We start from the raw sequence: 17,677 nt of genomic DNA, 5'->3' as shown, positions 1-17,677 counted from the left end.
GTAGGGGTCAAGTGACTTGCGCAAGGTCACCCAGCTGGAAGTGTCCGAGGCCGGACTTGAACCTAGGACCTCCAGTCTCTAGGCCTGGCTCTCAATCCACTGAGCCACTCAGCTGCCCCAAGAGAGGCACATAGTAGGTGCTTAATAAATGCCCAATGACTCACTTGGATGGTTGTAGGAACCACTTTTACTCTTTTGTCTTTACCCAAATCTTCATCTTCCACTCCTGGGTAGGTCAGGCTGACTCTAAACCATTTATAACCTTTTTCCAAGCACTGGGGAGTGAGCCATCCAATCAGTGAGCACCTTTCACTGAGTCATTTCCTTTCCTCTTCCTTTCTGCTTCCCATCCTCCTCTAAGGTATCTGGCGAAGTCATGCAAATTATTCCATGATTGCCTTTCCAAAGTTTATTTTAAGATATTTGAAAGAAAGAGCCAAAAGCAATCTAGATAGCTGCTGCACTAGCAACTATGACCTAGAGAGGAGGGCAACTCTGACACAATGGTGAAAACACATTTCTCTACATATTTCTGTTAATGGAAGCTCAGACTGGATTAGATTTATTTATTTGACTTCAATGTCAATGGTGCTCCCCTGGATTTAATGAAATTTCTTTTCTTCCATTACACTGTAAAGCCTTTAGCTCCTCCCTTTCAAACTTATCTCCCTATGTCCCATTCCCTAAAGGCCCTGCTCTGTGCTAACTGGGAGCTAATTCCATCACTGCCTGCTTACTGACTCTCTTCCCACCCTAGTTGCTGTCAGGTACACAGCTATATGGCATTCTTCCTACTTTCTCAATGGCTTTAGCACAGTGTACAATGTTATTCCCTTCACCACATCCCCTGTTCTCTTCCCAGGGAATTGGATCATTCATTTGGATGCTCTTGCTACTTCTTATCCTCATCTCTTCAACATCACCATTAAAACACTGGCCCTTGTGGTTGATAATGATACTCCTGCTGAAGCTCACTTGTATGCTTCAATCATGATTTTATAAAATAATATTGTATATTTAATTGCTCTATATTTCTGACTTTTCCCTTTTCTAGACTGTAGGTTCCATGAGAGCAGAGATCTTATCTAGATTTTTGTATCTTCTTCAGCAAATAGCACAGTGCTTTGCATATAGTTGGTGTTTAATATTCATTGAAAGAATGGATAAATGACATAATAACGGACATTTGTGTAACACCATATAATTATATGTTTATATGTTAACTCATTTGATTCTCATAGTAACTCTATAGAGAGAGCTGAGTATAGATTATTGCCATTATTTTATAGATGAGTAAACTGAGTCTCAGAGACATGAATTGACCCCAAATCCCAGTTAGTAGGTAATTAAGGGAACCAAAGCTTGATTTAGCTCTGCTGCCCCCCAAATCTAATGTGCTTTCCTTTCTACTAGTATATCTGTCTTATAATGATGGTTAATAGAGGCCAATGATAAAAGTGTAGTTCTACTCCCAAGATATTCAGACATATTAATAGAGTCTTTATAAAATAAAGGCTTTATAAAATAAATATAAAATAAAATAAAACTAACCTTAAGAGTTTAGGATCAATGATAGGTTGATGGGAGAGGTTTTGTGATTGAAAACATCTCCAATCATACCATGTAGGTGGCTGTGAACTCAGATGAGGCTGGCCCTGTCTATTAGTAAAAACAGATGTAAGAGAAATATTAGTAGTCGTTACCTTTCTTTAACTACTAAAGAAGTTTGTCTACTTGGAGCTTCAGCAGCAAGACAGTCTGGTCCATGGCTAACCTCCCATTAATTTAAGAAAGCATTCTACTCAATTTCAAAATAGACAAACACAAGGCACCCCTTCCCTACCCTCCTATACCCTCATTCCCACACACCACACTTATTTGGAAAATTTTTGACTTTTCATCTGGTTGCTCAAAGGACATCCTTGTCTGTGGTGCTGAACTCTCAACTTAAATTAACCATGTGAATCCCTGAAGATTATCTGTACTAAACTTCCCTAGAAGTTTATTTCATTCTAAGGGATTATAGTTCTTCCTGATCCCTGAAGTCCTACACCTGGAGAAGTCCTAATATATATGATGCTCCTGGTAGTTTTTGTCCAGTAATGGGTCTCTTAAAGACTATGTATTCCTGAGGTAACAATTCAGGTACTTTTTAATAACTCCCACAGCTCCTTTGCTCCCAATAACACAGTCCTCAATTCTACTTTCAGAATTTGGCCTCATCTTATTCTCCCTTGGGTAAACCTCACCTTTCCTCCCCGTGGGCCATACCTTTGTGTCTGGGAGGTCAGGAAGAGGCTTGAAGCTATAGGATAGTGTGGAAGATGTGAGGCTATATGCTCTCTCTCCCATTCTAGGTTAGAAGTAGGTGAGGGATGTGGGGGCATGCCCCTTCATGGCTCCCATAAAGTTTTTCTCAGAAACACTTATGGGGAGGGCATAGAAGAAAGATGAGAGGACCAAGGGAAAGATCAGATTTAGTGAGTGCAGATGAAGGTTAGGAGAAAGTACTGTGTTGTAATGCAGAGAAAAGTCAGCTGCAAACAGCAGATTCTTGTTTATGGAAATCAGAACCTTTATTGACCAAATATGGAACCAGATTTATGCATTTGGAAGGAGGGTGGGTACAAAGAATGTGGAAATGTGCTGGTCTCTCTCATCTTCACAGAGGACAAATTCCCTTTGTACAGAAAGGCATAAGAGTCATAGTTCTAATACATTTTACATTTGGAGTGTTTCTTTTCTAGCTGTGCTAGCTCTTTGGAAGCTGGGGACCTCAATTAGAGTTAATATGTCACAATCAGGAGCACACAAATGTATGTGAGACAGGTAGTGGATGCCAAGGTGGTTGCATTGCATTGTATATCTTGTTCTTCCCTTCCCATTCTCTTTCTATGGCCCCAGGATTATACCCAAATATGGATATTCTGGGCAAAGATCAAGGAAATATATGAAGCTCATGTGACCTTGAAAATTTGAAACTGTAAGTACCTTTTCCCATTCTGGGGTGGATATAAGTGAAAAAGCTTAGAGATTGTCCCCTACTTTGTGAACAGGTTATTTACTGAGGATCCTCTTAGCAGTAGCTATAGTAAATATAGAAGGTAGAGGTGAGTAATGAGTAAATTAATGACTTTATTGGCATTGAGGGTGGAAGTTAAAAGAGATAATTTCTTGGCAATGTAAAGGGAATGCAATATAGTGAACATTTATCGCCTTGTCCACAAAGAAAAGCAGTATTTGAGTGGGAAGGGAATAAACATTTATTAAGTACCTACTACATGTCAGATACTAAGCTAAGGGATTTACAACTATTATCTCATTTGATCTTTATGGGAGGTAGGTGCTATTATCATCCCTGTTTTATCACTGAAGAAACTGAGACAAATAGAGATTAAGTGACTTGCCCAGAGTGACACAGCTAGTAAGTGTTTAAGGTTAGATTTGAACTAAGGTCTTCCCAATGCCAGGCCAATAACCACTAAAATGCCTTTGAGTGACAAAAAACAACTGGCTTTATGAGTTTAGAGGAAGACTGGCGATCATACTAGCATATAGAAATATATGGGCTACATACATAGACTCATGACACACTTCCCTCAAATAGAAGGTCATGAATTAATAGACATTATATACAATTCCTACTGGTTCTTTGCCTTCTATCTCTTTCTCTTAGCAGTTACTTTCTTTTCTCTATCTCCTTTTCTCATCCTCCTCATTTCACAGTTCCCTTTGCTCTTCTATTCCCAAAACTCAATTGCTCCATAACCCCACTTTTATCTCAACCCATCTCCATCTCTTTTATCCTGATGACATTAGGGATTAAGTATAAGCTTTAAACCTTGCTCTTCTTCTTAGGGAGAGAGTGTTGTATGATGGTTAGCACACTGGATTTAAAATAAGAAAGACTGGTTTCAATGCCATTTCTGACATTGAAAAGCTATGTGAACACGAGCAAGTTACTTGTTGTCTCTGAACCTTGGGCAACCTTGTAAGAATATCAATTATAGTTTTTGTTGGAGGAAATTCTCACACCTATGAAATCACAATTCATTAATGAAATGGATTTCTTGGTGATGCTCCTAGAGCACCTTCAGACTAAATTCATACATCATTTGAGAATTCTCTTTCTCCTTCTGTTCTCTAATTTTCTTAATGGCCTCAGCATACATATATTGTTTGTCTCAGCTTCAGTAAGTGTCCTTCAGTATCCTTTCATCTTTGAAGGATACTCTTCATATAGGTGACAGATGGGATGGTAGTTTGGCTAACAACTGAGAGATTTATATCATTTACTGTGCCTTGTTTTGGAGAGAGAGAGAGAGAGAGAGAGAGAGAGAGAGAGAGAGAGAGAGTAGTTAGAAGAAGTCTTTGGGTGTTAAGGTATCGAAAAGCTCTTTGAAAGCTAGAAAATGTATTTTTTATTCTCCACAGTTCCTAAAACATAGTATGGACTCAAGAAAAATTTGTGGAAAATAATTGAATTTTAGAAGGGTAGAAGTGAAATTGTCAAGCAATCTCCTCAATTTACAAAAGAGAAAACTGAAACCTAGAGAAGGAATGTAGTTAGCAGCAAACACTGTACTTGGATCTTCTGATTCCTAGTTCAAGGATTTTCTGACTACATTATGAATTGTATATGTTTGGAGATAAACAGGAAAGGTTGGCTTCCTGAAGATTTGATGAAATTGTGGAAAGACCCTAAATTCAGCTGAGAAGAGCTTTCCCAGGGTAGTGAAACTCATTATGCTGGGATTTATTAACTTTCAAATTTTATTCATCATTTATGCCAGATTTGGATAGTGCTAGGAATTTGAAATGAAGTCAGAAAGACTCATCTTTCTGAGTACAAATTGGACCTCAGATACTTAGTAGCTGTATGACCTGAGCAAATCACTTAACCCTGCTTACCTCATTTCCCCACCTGTAAAATGATCTGGAGAAGGAAAATGGTCAGTATCTTTGTCAAGAAAACCTCAAATCGGATCACAGAGATATGACCAAAATGACTGAATAACAGCTTGTACCCTACCTCTTATATGACCCTCTAAGTCATGAATACCTTGTATCTTGCTTCTCTTTACCACCACCCATTGTCAATTATTTCTATTTTAACCCCTACTTTCTGTCTCAGTTCTAAGATATAAAAACAGCAAGGGCTAAGCAACCAGGGTTAAGTGACTTGCTCAGGGTCACACAGTTAGGAAGTGTGATGCCAGATTTTAGGCAATTTAGGCAATACCATCTAGGTCCCCTACAGCCTTGGAAATTGCTGAAGGTGACAGTGACCAGATTCTAGCATAAGTACTGTGTCCCTTTAATTTAAGAATTAATGAGTTCCGATGGTAGACTAAATTCTGATCCCTAAGCAGGGACAAGTCGTAGTTTTCTTTTTTCTTTTTCTTTTTTACATTTAGTGTGTTTCCTGTCTAGGTGTGTTCAAGAGATCCTATGGAAGCAGGAAACTTCACTAGAGTAACTGAGTTTGTTTTCTTGGGACTCTCAGAGACTCCAGAGCTACAGGACTTTCTGTTTCTGGTATTCCTGATCATCTACATAACAACTATTTTGGGCAACCTCCTCATTATGGTTATTGTGACTTTTGACAGCCGGCTCCATACTCCCATGTATTTCCTTCTCCGTAACTTGGCTGTTGTAGATGTCTGTTTTTCATCTGTCACTACACCCAAGATGCTGATTGACTTCCTGTCTGAATCCAAGACCATTTCCTACCAGGGCTGTATGACACAGATCTTTTTCTTCCATTTCCTAGGGGGTGCCACAGTCTTCTTCCTTTCAGTGATGGCATTTGATCGCTATATTGCTATCTCCCGGCCCCTCCATTATGTCACCATCATGAACTCTCAGATGTGTTTGGGGCTTGTGGTGGCTGCCTGGGCAGGAGGCTTTGTCCACTCTATTGTCCAGCTTGCTCTTCTGCTCCCCTTGCCTTTCTGTGGCCCCAAAGTCCTGGATAACTTTTATTGTGATGTCCCCCAAGTTCTAAGACTTGCCTGTACAGACACCTCTTTCCTGGAACTCCTCATGATTACCAACAGTGGGCTATTGGATCTCATCTGGTTCCTCATCCTTCTGGCTTCCTACACAGTCATCTTGGTGATGCTGAGATCTCTGTCAGGGGAGGGGAGACGAAAGGCCTCCCTCACCTGTACCACCCACATCATTGTTGTATCTCTGATTTTTGTGCCCTGCATCTACATCTATGCCCGGCCTTTCATCTCTTTCCCCATAGACAAGGCTGTCTCTATCAGCTACACAGTCATCACTCCCATGCTCAACCCCATGATTTATACCCTGAGGAATCAGGAGATGAGATCTGCCATTAAGAGGTTAGGGAGGCATCCAGTGACTTGTAGAATGAGTGAAATTCATGCTAGTTGACTTTGGGTAAGTAATTTCACCTCTTCCAGCTTTAGACTTGCTCATATAGAAAATGGGCAGCTATATCCTATACTTCCCTTACCACATACTTGTAATTCTACAATCCCTCCAAAAGGATATTCTGAGGATGAAGTGAAAAATAAAAATTTTATATAAGAATTCTGTACCTCTCAGAAGAGAAATAAACTTTCCTATTTATGGAGTATTGACTATGATGAATAGCCAGCCACATGGGACATTGATATGTTATATGACTTCCTCTTCTCTCTTACCTACTATCCCACTATAATCACACTATTCTGAGACTATGGCTCATATCCTAGAAATGTCTGAGCTTGCTTACCTCTTCTCTCTTCTCTTCTTCTCTCTTCTCCTCTCCCTTTGTCTCTTCTCCTCTCCTCTCCTCTTCTCTGCTCTCCTCTCCTCTCCCAAATGCTTCTTTGTAGAGCTGAGGAACATTAGAAAGAATAGTTCTTTTTTTGAAACCCATATCTTCTGTCTTAGTATTGATACTAAATATTGGTTTTAAGGCAGAAGGGCAGTACAGGCTGGGAAATTGGGGTTAAGTGACTTGACTAGGGTCACACTACTAGGAAGTATCAAGTCAGATTTGAACTCAGGAACTCCTGTCTCTAGGTCTGACTCTCTATCCACTGAGCAATTTGTCTTCCTCTTTTCTGATGATTCTTCTGTCATTAAGATGACTTTTTTGAGAGGATTCAGGGGGAATTTGTGCTCAACATGAGGAGCATTGAGTGGGTAAGAAAATTGAGACCCAGAGGGTTGTAAGGGGGAAATAGGTTTGAAGCTGCCTATTTAGAGAATTCCCTGTGTTCCAGTTAGAATCTCAGCTCCTACCTGTCTCTCTAAGCTTCCAAAATGCTTCAAACCTATTTCCCTCTTAAAGGGTGCATGGGAAATGCTTAGGGTAAACAGTTCTGAAGAAAAGAATATAGCTTTGAGGTTTTCTCCATAAATGTCTCTTTTTCTATCTTGAGTCTTTTATCTTGATCTATATTTTTTCTTTAACTCTGTCTCTAGTGACTTTATGTTTAGACCCAAAGAATTGGTGAATATGATTATTGAGATGCCCATTATTTTTTGAAAATTTATGGACAAAGCAAGAGGTCCTGAAGTATTATAGAATGGCAAAGATTGTTTCAGTTTTCAAAAAAGGAAGAGACAAAAGTCTGCAAACTATAGGACAGGAAGCTTGAACTTGGAACCTGGCAACTTATTAAAGATTAATTATTACTTATTTATATGTAATTATTTATTGTTATTCTTATTAATTATCAAAGAGATAGTTAGTGAATATCTGAGAAAGTACTAATTACACAGAGCCAGCATAGCATCTTTAAGAACAAGTTCTTAGACTAAATCTCATTTCCTTTATTGATAGGGTTAAAAACTGGCAATTCAAGGATATATAGTAGACATAGTAACTGAGAATTTTATAAGATGTTTAATAAGACAACTTTTGCTATTCTTGTGTGAAAAATAGAGAAATGTGGGATAGATGGAAGTACAATTAGATGGGCACAGAACTGGATGAATGACCAGACTGCAAGAATAGCTATTAGTGGTTGACTTTTATCTTGGAAGGGGATCTCCAGTGGATTGTTCCAGAGATTTCTGTTTGACCCTATGCTCTTTAATTCACAATTTTATCAATGATTTGGGTAATGACATAAATGGTATGCTTGTTAGTTTTGTAGATAACACAAAGCTGGGGAAAACAGGAAATGAATTAAATGACAACCAGGATTCAGAAAGCTCTTGACAGGCTAGAACAATGAATGGGAATTGAAAAGTGGCAAAGGAAACCTTGTTGTCAGGAAATAAACTTCCCAACAATTAAAGCCATCCAGAAATAGAATGGGCAGCTAGGTGGCACAGTGGATAGAGTGCTGGGCCTGGAGTCAGGAAGATTCTTCTTCTTGAGTTCAAATCCAACCTTAGATGCTTACTAAATGACTCTGGGCAAGTCGCTTAACTCTCTTTGCCTTAGTTTCTTCATCTGTAAATGATCTGGTAAAGGAAATAGCAAACCACTCCAGTATCTTTGTTAAGAAACTCCAAATGGAGTCATAACTGAAAAAAACAACCTGAAGAGCAACAACAAAAAGGCTGGAGAGTTAGACATTGAGTTAGGAGGGGAATAAAAATGGCTAGCCTGAGACCCTGTCCAAAATGGAGAATCTCATCAGTGGAAGGAAGGGACTAATGTGGTGAAGGAAAGTTCCAGGATGAGAGGCAGCAGGGGAAATGTGGTAAAATCTAGAGAGTCAGAAGCAGAGCTTGGAGGGCAAAGATGAACCAGTCTGAATGAATAATCTGATATAGTAATAAATTAATAATATGACAATGTAATGAAATAGGCTACATAACAAAACAATTTAAATTAGTAATATACATTTATATAATGCTTTAAGGTTCCATGACACTTTCTTCATTACTATCTGGAATAGGCAACATTAACATTATCTTATTGTCTTTATTGCCCAGAGGAGGAAAATGGTCTTATTGAGCCGGAGTGACTCATTAATGTTCACACAGTTTTTTTTAAAACCTTTTCCTTCTGACTTAGAATTGATAGTATGTATTGGTTCCAAGGTAGAAGAGTGGTAAGGGCTAGGCAATGGGGGTGAAGTGACTTGTCCAGGGTCCCACAGCTAGGCATTATCTGAGGTCAGATTTGAACTAAGGTCCTCCTAACTCCAGACCTCGCTCTTTATCCATGGAGACACCTGGCTGCCCCACACAGTTTCAAAGATAGAATTTCAACCCATGTTGAAATCAAGTTCTGTAGTCTTACCACTGTCATTCAAAGTATATTCATGGTTTCTTCAACCATATGAGCATATGTAGAGTAAACAAATCTGTTCCCATATTTCAGATGAAAAAACTGAGAGGCTCAGAAAGGTTAGATGACATACCTAAAGTAATGCAACTTACTAGTTATAGAATCATTGAATATTCATTTAGTTTCTATTTGCAGACCTCCAGAGAAAGGGAGTTCATTACCTACTGAAGTAACCAGTTCTGGTTTTTAGCTCCCTAATTGTTAGGAATATTATGTTGAGCCCAAATTTGCCCCTCTGTAATTTGTGCTTCTTTATCTTCATTTTTCTCTCTAGGGACTGGCAAAATAAGTCTAACTTTTCTATTGCATATCAGGTCTTCAAATATATGCCAGCACTGATAATATGCTTCTTAAATATGTTTTTCTCCATGCTAAACACATTCAATCCCTTCAACCAACTCTTGTTTAGCACAGTTTCCAGTCCCCTAACTATGTTGATGACACTTTGTCAATCTCCTTTTCTAAGATGTCAAGTCCAGAACAGAGCAGAGAACTCTAGATGTTGTCTGTTTAAGGCAGAGCACCATGGGATACCCATATCTCTCATTCTCTACTTCACATGTCTAATAATTCAGTCTTAATTTGGAATAGTCTTTTTGATGACTATATCTTACTATGAACTCAGATTGCAATTTGTTAAAACTCGAATTCATTTTCATATGAATGAATGTTCAACTTGAATTTCCCTATCTTTATTTTTGCATTTTTTTATCCTAAGTCCTGCAATTTATCTTTATTAAATATATTACATTGTGAAATATGTATTTATTAAAACAGAGAACAATTATTGTAAATATTTGTAATGTACACTTGCACACACCTATAATATGTATTGTTAAAAGAAATAAAAGATGTATATATTGATTAACTTTAACAAGCTACTGATGTCCTGTACATTTATCCTGACTTTTATTGTTCTTAATAGTTTCATTTACATAGTCTAGTTAGTTGTATATCATTTTTTGGTTCTATTGTCTTCACACTGTATGACTCTATGTATTCCTATATTTTGTTGAGTTCCTCATATTCCTAAGTCCTTAGTGGGCAATAATATGCCATAATTTGTTTGTACATTCCCAGATCTTTTGTCGGTCATGTATTTTGTTCCATGATTTTTTTCTCATTGCAAATAGTGCTAATAGGAATATTTTTTACAGCTATATTTTTTACATTACACAACCCTGTTAATATTCTAAATCCATAATTTAATAGTAGTACCACTTATTAAAATGCATAGACATTAAAAAACTCTTTGAAGTACCTTATTAATGTTTTTATTTGTATAACAGTAAATCTGAAAATTAAATTGAGTAATATTATTATTTATACTATATCAGGATGATTTAGCAGTTTATGTTCTGTATCTCCAATTATTTAGTTCTTCATTTCTGTAATTTTTTTGTATTTATACAAATTATGTGTGTGTCTTGGTGGGATAACTCCCAGATAAATATTTAATACATGTGATTTCTTAAAATAACACTTCTCTCTCTACTAATATTGATGATTTTGGATAATGATATATAGAAATGCTGATGATTTGTCATGGGCTTGTAACTAGTTACTTTGCTGAAGCTATTTATATCTTGAATATCTTTTTTGATTCTCTTGGGATTTCTAAAGAAACCATCATATCATTCATATGGAGAGAGAACCCAATGTTAGCAGCCATTTGGCTAATAATTTCACTGTTTCTTGTTTTATTATTATAGCTCACAATAGTCTAAGTATATAAAATAACAACAATGAAAATAGGAATGAAAGATACTGTTTGTCCATTATGCGTAATTTAGACTCTTGGATTCAGGAGAATTTTTTTTAAGTTGAAGAAAGATCTTTTCATTTTCAGTATTTTTATATAAATGGGAATTTATAATTTGTGAAAGGTTCATATGTATTTATTGATATTATGATCAGATTTTTCAATGGTTTGTTATAAATGTACCACAAAGCATAGGCACAACAAATTATACTTGCTTTGTAAACTATTTACATCTAATCACATCATTTTTATTGCTTATATGATTTAATGTTAATTACATCTCTAACACTGAACCATCTTTGCACATAATGAATAATTTTATGTCAATAGTTTCTTATTTTACTTTATCTTTCCATGATTTTGGAACCAGGATTGTATTTTTTACTGTAGGAAGAAAAGCATAAACTGTTGCTTTTTCTGTTCATGTAAAGTTCATATAATAGATTCTTCCTTCTCCTTTGCCTTTCATAGTTGATCAGTTATCAAATTTCATTTATTCAACTTCCACAGCATACATTGAATTCGTCCTCTCCCTTCCATTACTTTTGGCTTCATCCTATTTGAACCTTTCATTATTAACTGAGTATACCATTGAAATGGCTCCTAAGAGGTCTTAATGTCTGTTCTTTTTTTTCTAATTTATCCTTTATCCTTCTACCGGAACAAATGACCCTGTGCCAAGATCTAGTCACCTCACTATTCTCCTTGAATATTTCCAGTGGCTGCCAACTGCCTATTGAATCAAGTTCAAACTCCTTTTCTTGGAAGTTAAAGACTTCCCCAATCTGGTGCCTCCCTTCTCAACCTTTCTGAGGCCTTTCCAGCCTTATCTCACGTCACTCCCCACAATATACCTTATTCTCCATCAAAACTAGATGACTATCTTCAAAACACATGCCCCTCACTCTCGTGCTTCCATGGTTTTGTTTCTCTCTGCATTGGAATGTCCTTCCCTGGCTCTTCACATATTGAATTTCTGCCCTTTCTTTTAAATCAAATATGTGAAGGATTTGTGACTTCACCAGTGTAGACAATTACCTCTATCAGGGTAGATGGCTAATGTTATATAAGATATAGAAGTTAAGTCCTGGGAAGCTGTCTGGGAATCATAGAGGTTAAATGAGTTATCCAGGGTCAGCTGGTTGTTTATCATCCTTCAGACTCAAAGAAAGACTAAAATGACTTCATTGATGTCTTTTGATTCATGCTTGAATTTAAGTGAGTTATTCTCCTTTGCAATTCTCCCTCTAATGCAAGATAAGTTATATATGTATGCATATATACATATGTTCATTAAGTATATTTAACTCATGTTGGAATTAAGTGAGGGAGAGTTGCACAAAGTTGTCAGCCTCACTCTCTCTTTGAGTTTCAGTGATAAGACAAAAGTCAAGATGATTGGTGATGGCTCAGGAAGCACATAGTTAATAAATGTCAGAGCTGGGGATTTTAATCCCAGGTATTTCTGACTCTGGGAAGCTAGGTGGCACAGTGGATAAAATATTGGGCCTGGAATCAGAAACACTCATCCTCCTGAGTTCAACTCTGGCCTCAGATGCTTTCTATTTGTGTGACCCTGGGCAAGTCACTTAACCCTGTTTGGCTTGGTTTCTTCATTTGTAAAATAACCTGTGGAAGGAAAAAGAAAGTCACTGTAGTATCTTTGCTAAAAAAATCCCAACCCAAATGAGATCACACAGAATTGGATATGACTGAAAAAAATGACTGAACAGTTTTCTGCCCAGCACTCCCTCATTATATATGTAGCCTTAGAACCCTTTCTTTAAAGCAGTGGTATTAAACTCAAATAGAAACAGGACTGCTAATCCTCACATAAGGATCCCTGTGGACTGTATATTGAATTAGTTTTAAAATATCTATTTTTTGTATTTTAATTTATTTTATCAAGTATTTCCCAATTATATTTTAGTCTGGTTCAGACTGCAATTAGGAGCATCATGAGCCATATACACCATGTTTGACACTTCTGCTCTAAAGTCCAATGAATATGCTACACCTTTCAGAGAGCTTTGCCTGGTTCCTGCAGTTGGGAACAGCTTTCCTTGAACATAATGTAAAATTTGGCTTTCAAATCTCTAATGCACTTGCAAATAAATACAGGTTTATACTTTTTTTGTGCTTGTGTTAGCTTTATTAGCTCAATATGTACATTGTGTCTCATAAATATACATATACTTACTTTGTCATATGTAAATTTTGTACACCTTTCCTGCACCTATCACCACAATTACATCTCTTGAATGCCTTCAAAGCTGCCCTCCATTTTGTAAGAAATTAAATTTAAGGGTTTGACTAAATCTGAAAATTCTATAGTAATATTGTGGTGGCTGATTTAAAGATATTATAACTTAAGTCAAAAATGACTTTAATAGCTTTATTTACAAAGAGATAGAAAGAGTGACAAAGGAAAAGGTAGCTAAAGAGATAGGTTTTAACAAGCCTACTAGCCCTTCTCCAGTGAAGTGAGGCTCAGCCCTACAGGGGCTTCCCCATGTCCAGTGGTATCTTCAGCTACTCACTCACCCAAGATAAACTCCGAAGGAGAAGATCCAGGGCCAGTCCTCCAAGAGACAGCCCAAGAGCCAAGGTCCAAAGCCACCACCAAGAGGCAAGTCACCATCTGAAGCTGCCAGGACCAGAAGTTCAGGACTTTTTATAGTCCTTTTCCCACATCCCTTCCTGTCCCTTCCTCCACTTTACAAGAACCAATTGCAGTCTTTCAATTTGCTTAGCACTGCCCAGGGGGTGGTTGGTCACCTCTGGAGTTGTCACCCATTTTAGCAATTGACTTGCAAACACTCTTTACTTAGTGTTAAATAGAGGTGCTTAAGTTTTTGACTGAAAAACTTAAAAATTGCTGATTGATAGACAAAGAAAGTTTGATTCACTCTTCACAATTTTATCCTGTGATGATATATTAATAGGTAATAATAATGCACATGTGTTTTCCTTCCCAAGTACCTTCATTTTTAAAAACTTTTTTAAACTTGAATTTTTAAAACAGCATTATTGAATCAGTGATCAAGTGGTGACCCTAAAGGAGAATTTTTTTAGGCACTGTGGGAGTTCAAAGGAAAAGAGGACTTTGGGATAGAAGACATTAGCAAATAGACCTCAGTTTCTTTAACTATTAAATAGCCAGAGGATCCCTTCCAGCTCTAAGTCTATGATTCTATGATCCTTTCATCTGATCTCCAGTTATCTTAGCAGTTGACAACTCTTCTTTCAGGTAATATTGGCTTTACCTGAATTTTTCCTGGATTCAGGAAGGTTATTAATGTTCTTTGCTTGCTCTCAAAAGTCATGATCTTTGCTTTTCTTTCTCACTTCATAAAGAGGTTGGGTCTGCCAATTGCCAGAGCAGTAGAAAAACCATTCGATCATTGTTTAAAACAGTCTTAGTGTAAGAAGCAATCAGCTCAATTATTTGGTACTAGGCACACACCAATACCTCTCTCCTCCCCCAAATTTCACACTCTAAGTATTTGACTAGGTTTTCATTTCATGTAGTTGTCCAAGAGGCAAGTGAAAGGCCTGTCCCCATCCATGGTGCTGACCAGACAGCTTAAAACATTTTGAAGCTGGAGGATAGGTCTTTTTAAATCTCCCTGGAGGTTCATCTCATTTGAAGGGACTATAGCACTTCCTGATCCTTCCATTTCTAAATCCCAGTGTGTAAAGTCCTCAGTGGCTTTATTCTTTTTTTAAACCCTTACCTTTCATCTTAGAATCAATACTGTGTATTGGTTCCAAGGCAGAATAGTGGTAAGTGGGTTAAGTGACCTGTCCAGGGTCACACAGCTAGGAAGTATCTGAGGCCAAATTTGAACCTAGGACCTCCCATCTCTGGGTCTAACTCTCAATCCATCGAGCCACCCAGATGTCCTCTGTTGGCTTTATTTTACGTAAGGCCACTGAAAAATTGTGTGATGTAATAATTCAGACTTTTTTTTTTTAATAAATCCCACTGCTCCTTTGCCCCTGGAAACATCATCCTCAGTTCTCTTTTTGGATTTAACCCAATCCTATTCTCTCTTGGGTATTCTCCCAAATGTAATGCCCAGTCTATGTACATGTGAGTTTGGAGTAAACATCAGGGAAGATGTTGAAGCTATAGGATATCTTTGAGTATGTTAGTCCCTAAATCCCATTTTCCTTTCTGGACTTGAGGTAAGCGAAGGGCCCACAGAATCACATTCCTTTTTGTCAATTTTGTAATTGGGGATTCATGGCAACACCTACAAGAGGCATCGAGGTAGGGGTATACTAGCAGATATTTAACCACTGGATCTCCAATAAAATGTTAAGTTTAATCGGAATCATTAAATTTTTCCCATCATTTTCTTAAATTTAGACATCAAAACAAATCAAACATTCATTTTTGTAGTATTTGCTACATTTGACTTCCAATGTAAAAATGCTCACACTGAAAATTTAACAATTGTCTTTCTTTAGCCGGTATGAGCTGGCTGCAATACTCTACTGCAAGATGACAAAGTTAAGGGCAATGAGGGATGAAATGTCTTTGGTGGGAATGAGGATGGAATCTGGAAGAGAAGGATGTGTCTAATTTCTAAGAAGTAATGTGTCTAGTTTCTGTTGCATATGGAAACTAAGGCTTTCAGTTAATAAATACCAAGCCAAATTTATGAAATGGAGGGAGAATATGGGGCAGAGCATAAGGAAATACACAGATCACACATGGCACACTGTTCTTCATTAAAAGGAGCACCCAATTCATAGACTTCACATATAATTCATACCAACTCAAGCCAGTCCTCTCTCTCTTCCTGTCAGTCTTATTCTCTCACTTTTTTCTATCTTCTCCCCACTTTCTTTCCCACTTTCTCTGTCCATGTTACAGACTCTTCCTCTTTTCTGACTCTCTTCATCCATATTTTTTGTCTCTCTCTTTTCTTATTTCTTTCTGTATTGCTCTCTACTCCTTCCTGTCTTTTATTTCATTAACCTGATTTGCTTTTATTTCTCACTTAATTCTGTTATTTATCTTGTTAATGTTCCTATGGTTCCTGCAGACTGGTTTTATCCCTCATTTCAGATTCCCCTCATTCTATTTTCTCTTATCTCACTTTTTCATGGTATCAGCACACATATATACAATGTTTTTATTTGTCTCATGGAATATTCTTATTTTGTATATTTTCTGAGAGATACATTGGAGGTTTGATTGGCATCTCAGAGACATGTATGACTCTTATATTTCCTTATCTGGCTCTGCCTCTCTCCCTCTCTGGGACCTAAACTCAAAGTATGTATGTAAGCAGGGGGCCTCCTTCAAATAGCAGCTCAAAGAAATGACTTCTAAGAATCCTTCCCTGATTTCCCCCAGCTTTTAACTTCATAATTTCTTTTTAAAAACCATTACCTTCTGTCTCAGTATCAATTTTAAGACAGAAGAATGGCAAGGGGCCAGGCAATCAGAGTTAAGTGATTTGTCCAGGGTCACCCAGCTAGGGAGTATCTGAGATCATATTTGAACCCAGGTCCTCCTGACTCCAGGCCTGGCACTCTATCCATTGTGTTCCCTAGCTGTCCCCCTGATTTCTTTCAAATCTATTTCTCTTCACTCACACTGCCACCACCCTAGCTAGGATCCTCATCACTGCTCACCTGAATTGCTAAAATTGCTTAATTTTTCTCCTAACCTCCTGTCTCTCTTCCTTTCAATGCATCCGTTACACATCTGTGAAAATTATCTTCCTAAAGCCCAGGTTTAATGGTTGCTCTGCTGCTCAACAAATTACCTGTAGGGTAAAATGTAAACCTCATAATCTGACCTTTAAAGTACAATCTGTCGTTCATCTACCCTTTTAGCCTAATTTCACATGACTTCTCTTCACACCTGCTTTACATTTTAAGCCAACTAGCTTACTAGATCCTCCTTGAACTCAACCTGATGCTTCTTGCCTTGAAAATTTCACACAAGCTTTTCACGTCCCATCCTGAAATGCATTATCTTCTATCTCCCCACCCCAAAGCTGAAAGCCTCTTTATTTTCCTTTAAGGTTCAGCTCAGATATTGCCACTTCTGAGTAGTTTTCCTTTATCCCTTTAAAACTCTTTCCTTAAATATTCATGGAGAATTTTTCTGGATTTGTCCTTTGCCCCCTCTACTCCTTATCACACTTCTTTGGGTACATTTCCTATCCCTTGTCTCAAGTAAACTGCTTGAAGGCAGGGGCTATTTTATTTCTGCCTTTCTATCACTAATGATTAGCACAATAGCTTGCATACTGCAAAGGCTTAATCACTATTATCTCAGTTGAACTGATGACACTGGACTCAGATCATCCTTGCATCCTCACTACTTTTCCCTTTCTTTAAAATAGAAATTTCTGTTTCTTGGACCTAATTGCTAACAGTCTTTTAAGGATTGTATGTAGAACTTTCTATTTTGGAATGCCCTAAGGAAGTAACTCTTTCTTACCTTTTTTATTCTCATCTTTCCTAATGCTTGAGATTCCAAAACAGGGACTTTATCCATAAAGGATGATAGGTCAAAGTTTTTACTGATCCAATAAATCTTGACCCTTAAGATTTGTAGGGACAAGGTATGTATTTTTTTTAATGGTGTGTTTTCTCTCTAGGTGTGTTAGAAAGATTCT

General features: G+C 37.5%; 1 protein-coding gene across 1 annotated transcript; it reads left to right on the top strand.

The window, feature by feature from the left end:
- The first annotated feature begins 5,451 nt into the window (after nucleotides 1-5,451).
- LOC123246128 (olfactory receptor 4D1-like) lies at nucleotides 5,452-6,402 on the top strand. The gene has a single exon (XM_044675068.1). The coding sequence runs from the start codon at nucleotides 5,452-5,454 to the stop codon at nucleotides 6,400-6,402; it is 951 nt and encodes a 316-aa protein (XP_044531003.1).
- The last annotated feature ends 11,275 nt before the right edge of the window (nucleotides 6,403-17,677 follow it).

Source organism: Gracilinanus agilis, chromosome 4 (genome assembly GCF_016433145.1).
Source record: "Gracilinanus agilis isolate LMUSP501 chromosome 4, AgileGrace, whole genome shotgun sequence".
NCBI classification, from domain to species: Eukaryota; Metazoa; Chordata; class Mammalia; order Didelphimorphia; family Didelphidae; genus Gracilinanus; species Gracilinanus agilis.
This window is presented reverse-complemented; position numbering and strand designations above follow the sequence as displayed.

What these genes read in the sequence shown, in the direction of transcription:
- LOC123246128 (XM_044675068.1), top strand. Translation starts at nt 5,452, where the DNA reads ATGGAAGCAGGAAACTTCACTAGAGTAACTGAGTTTGTTTTCTTGGGA.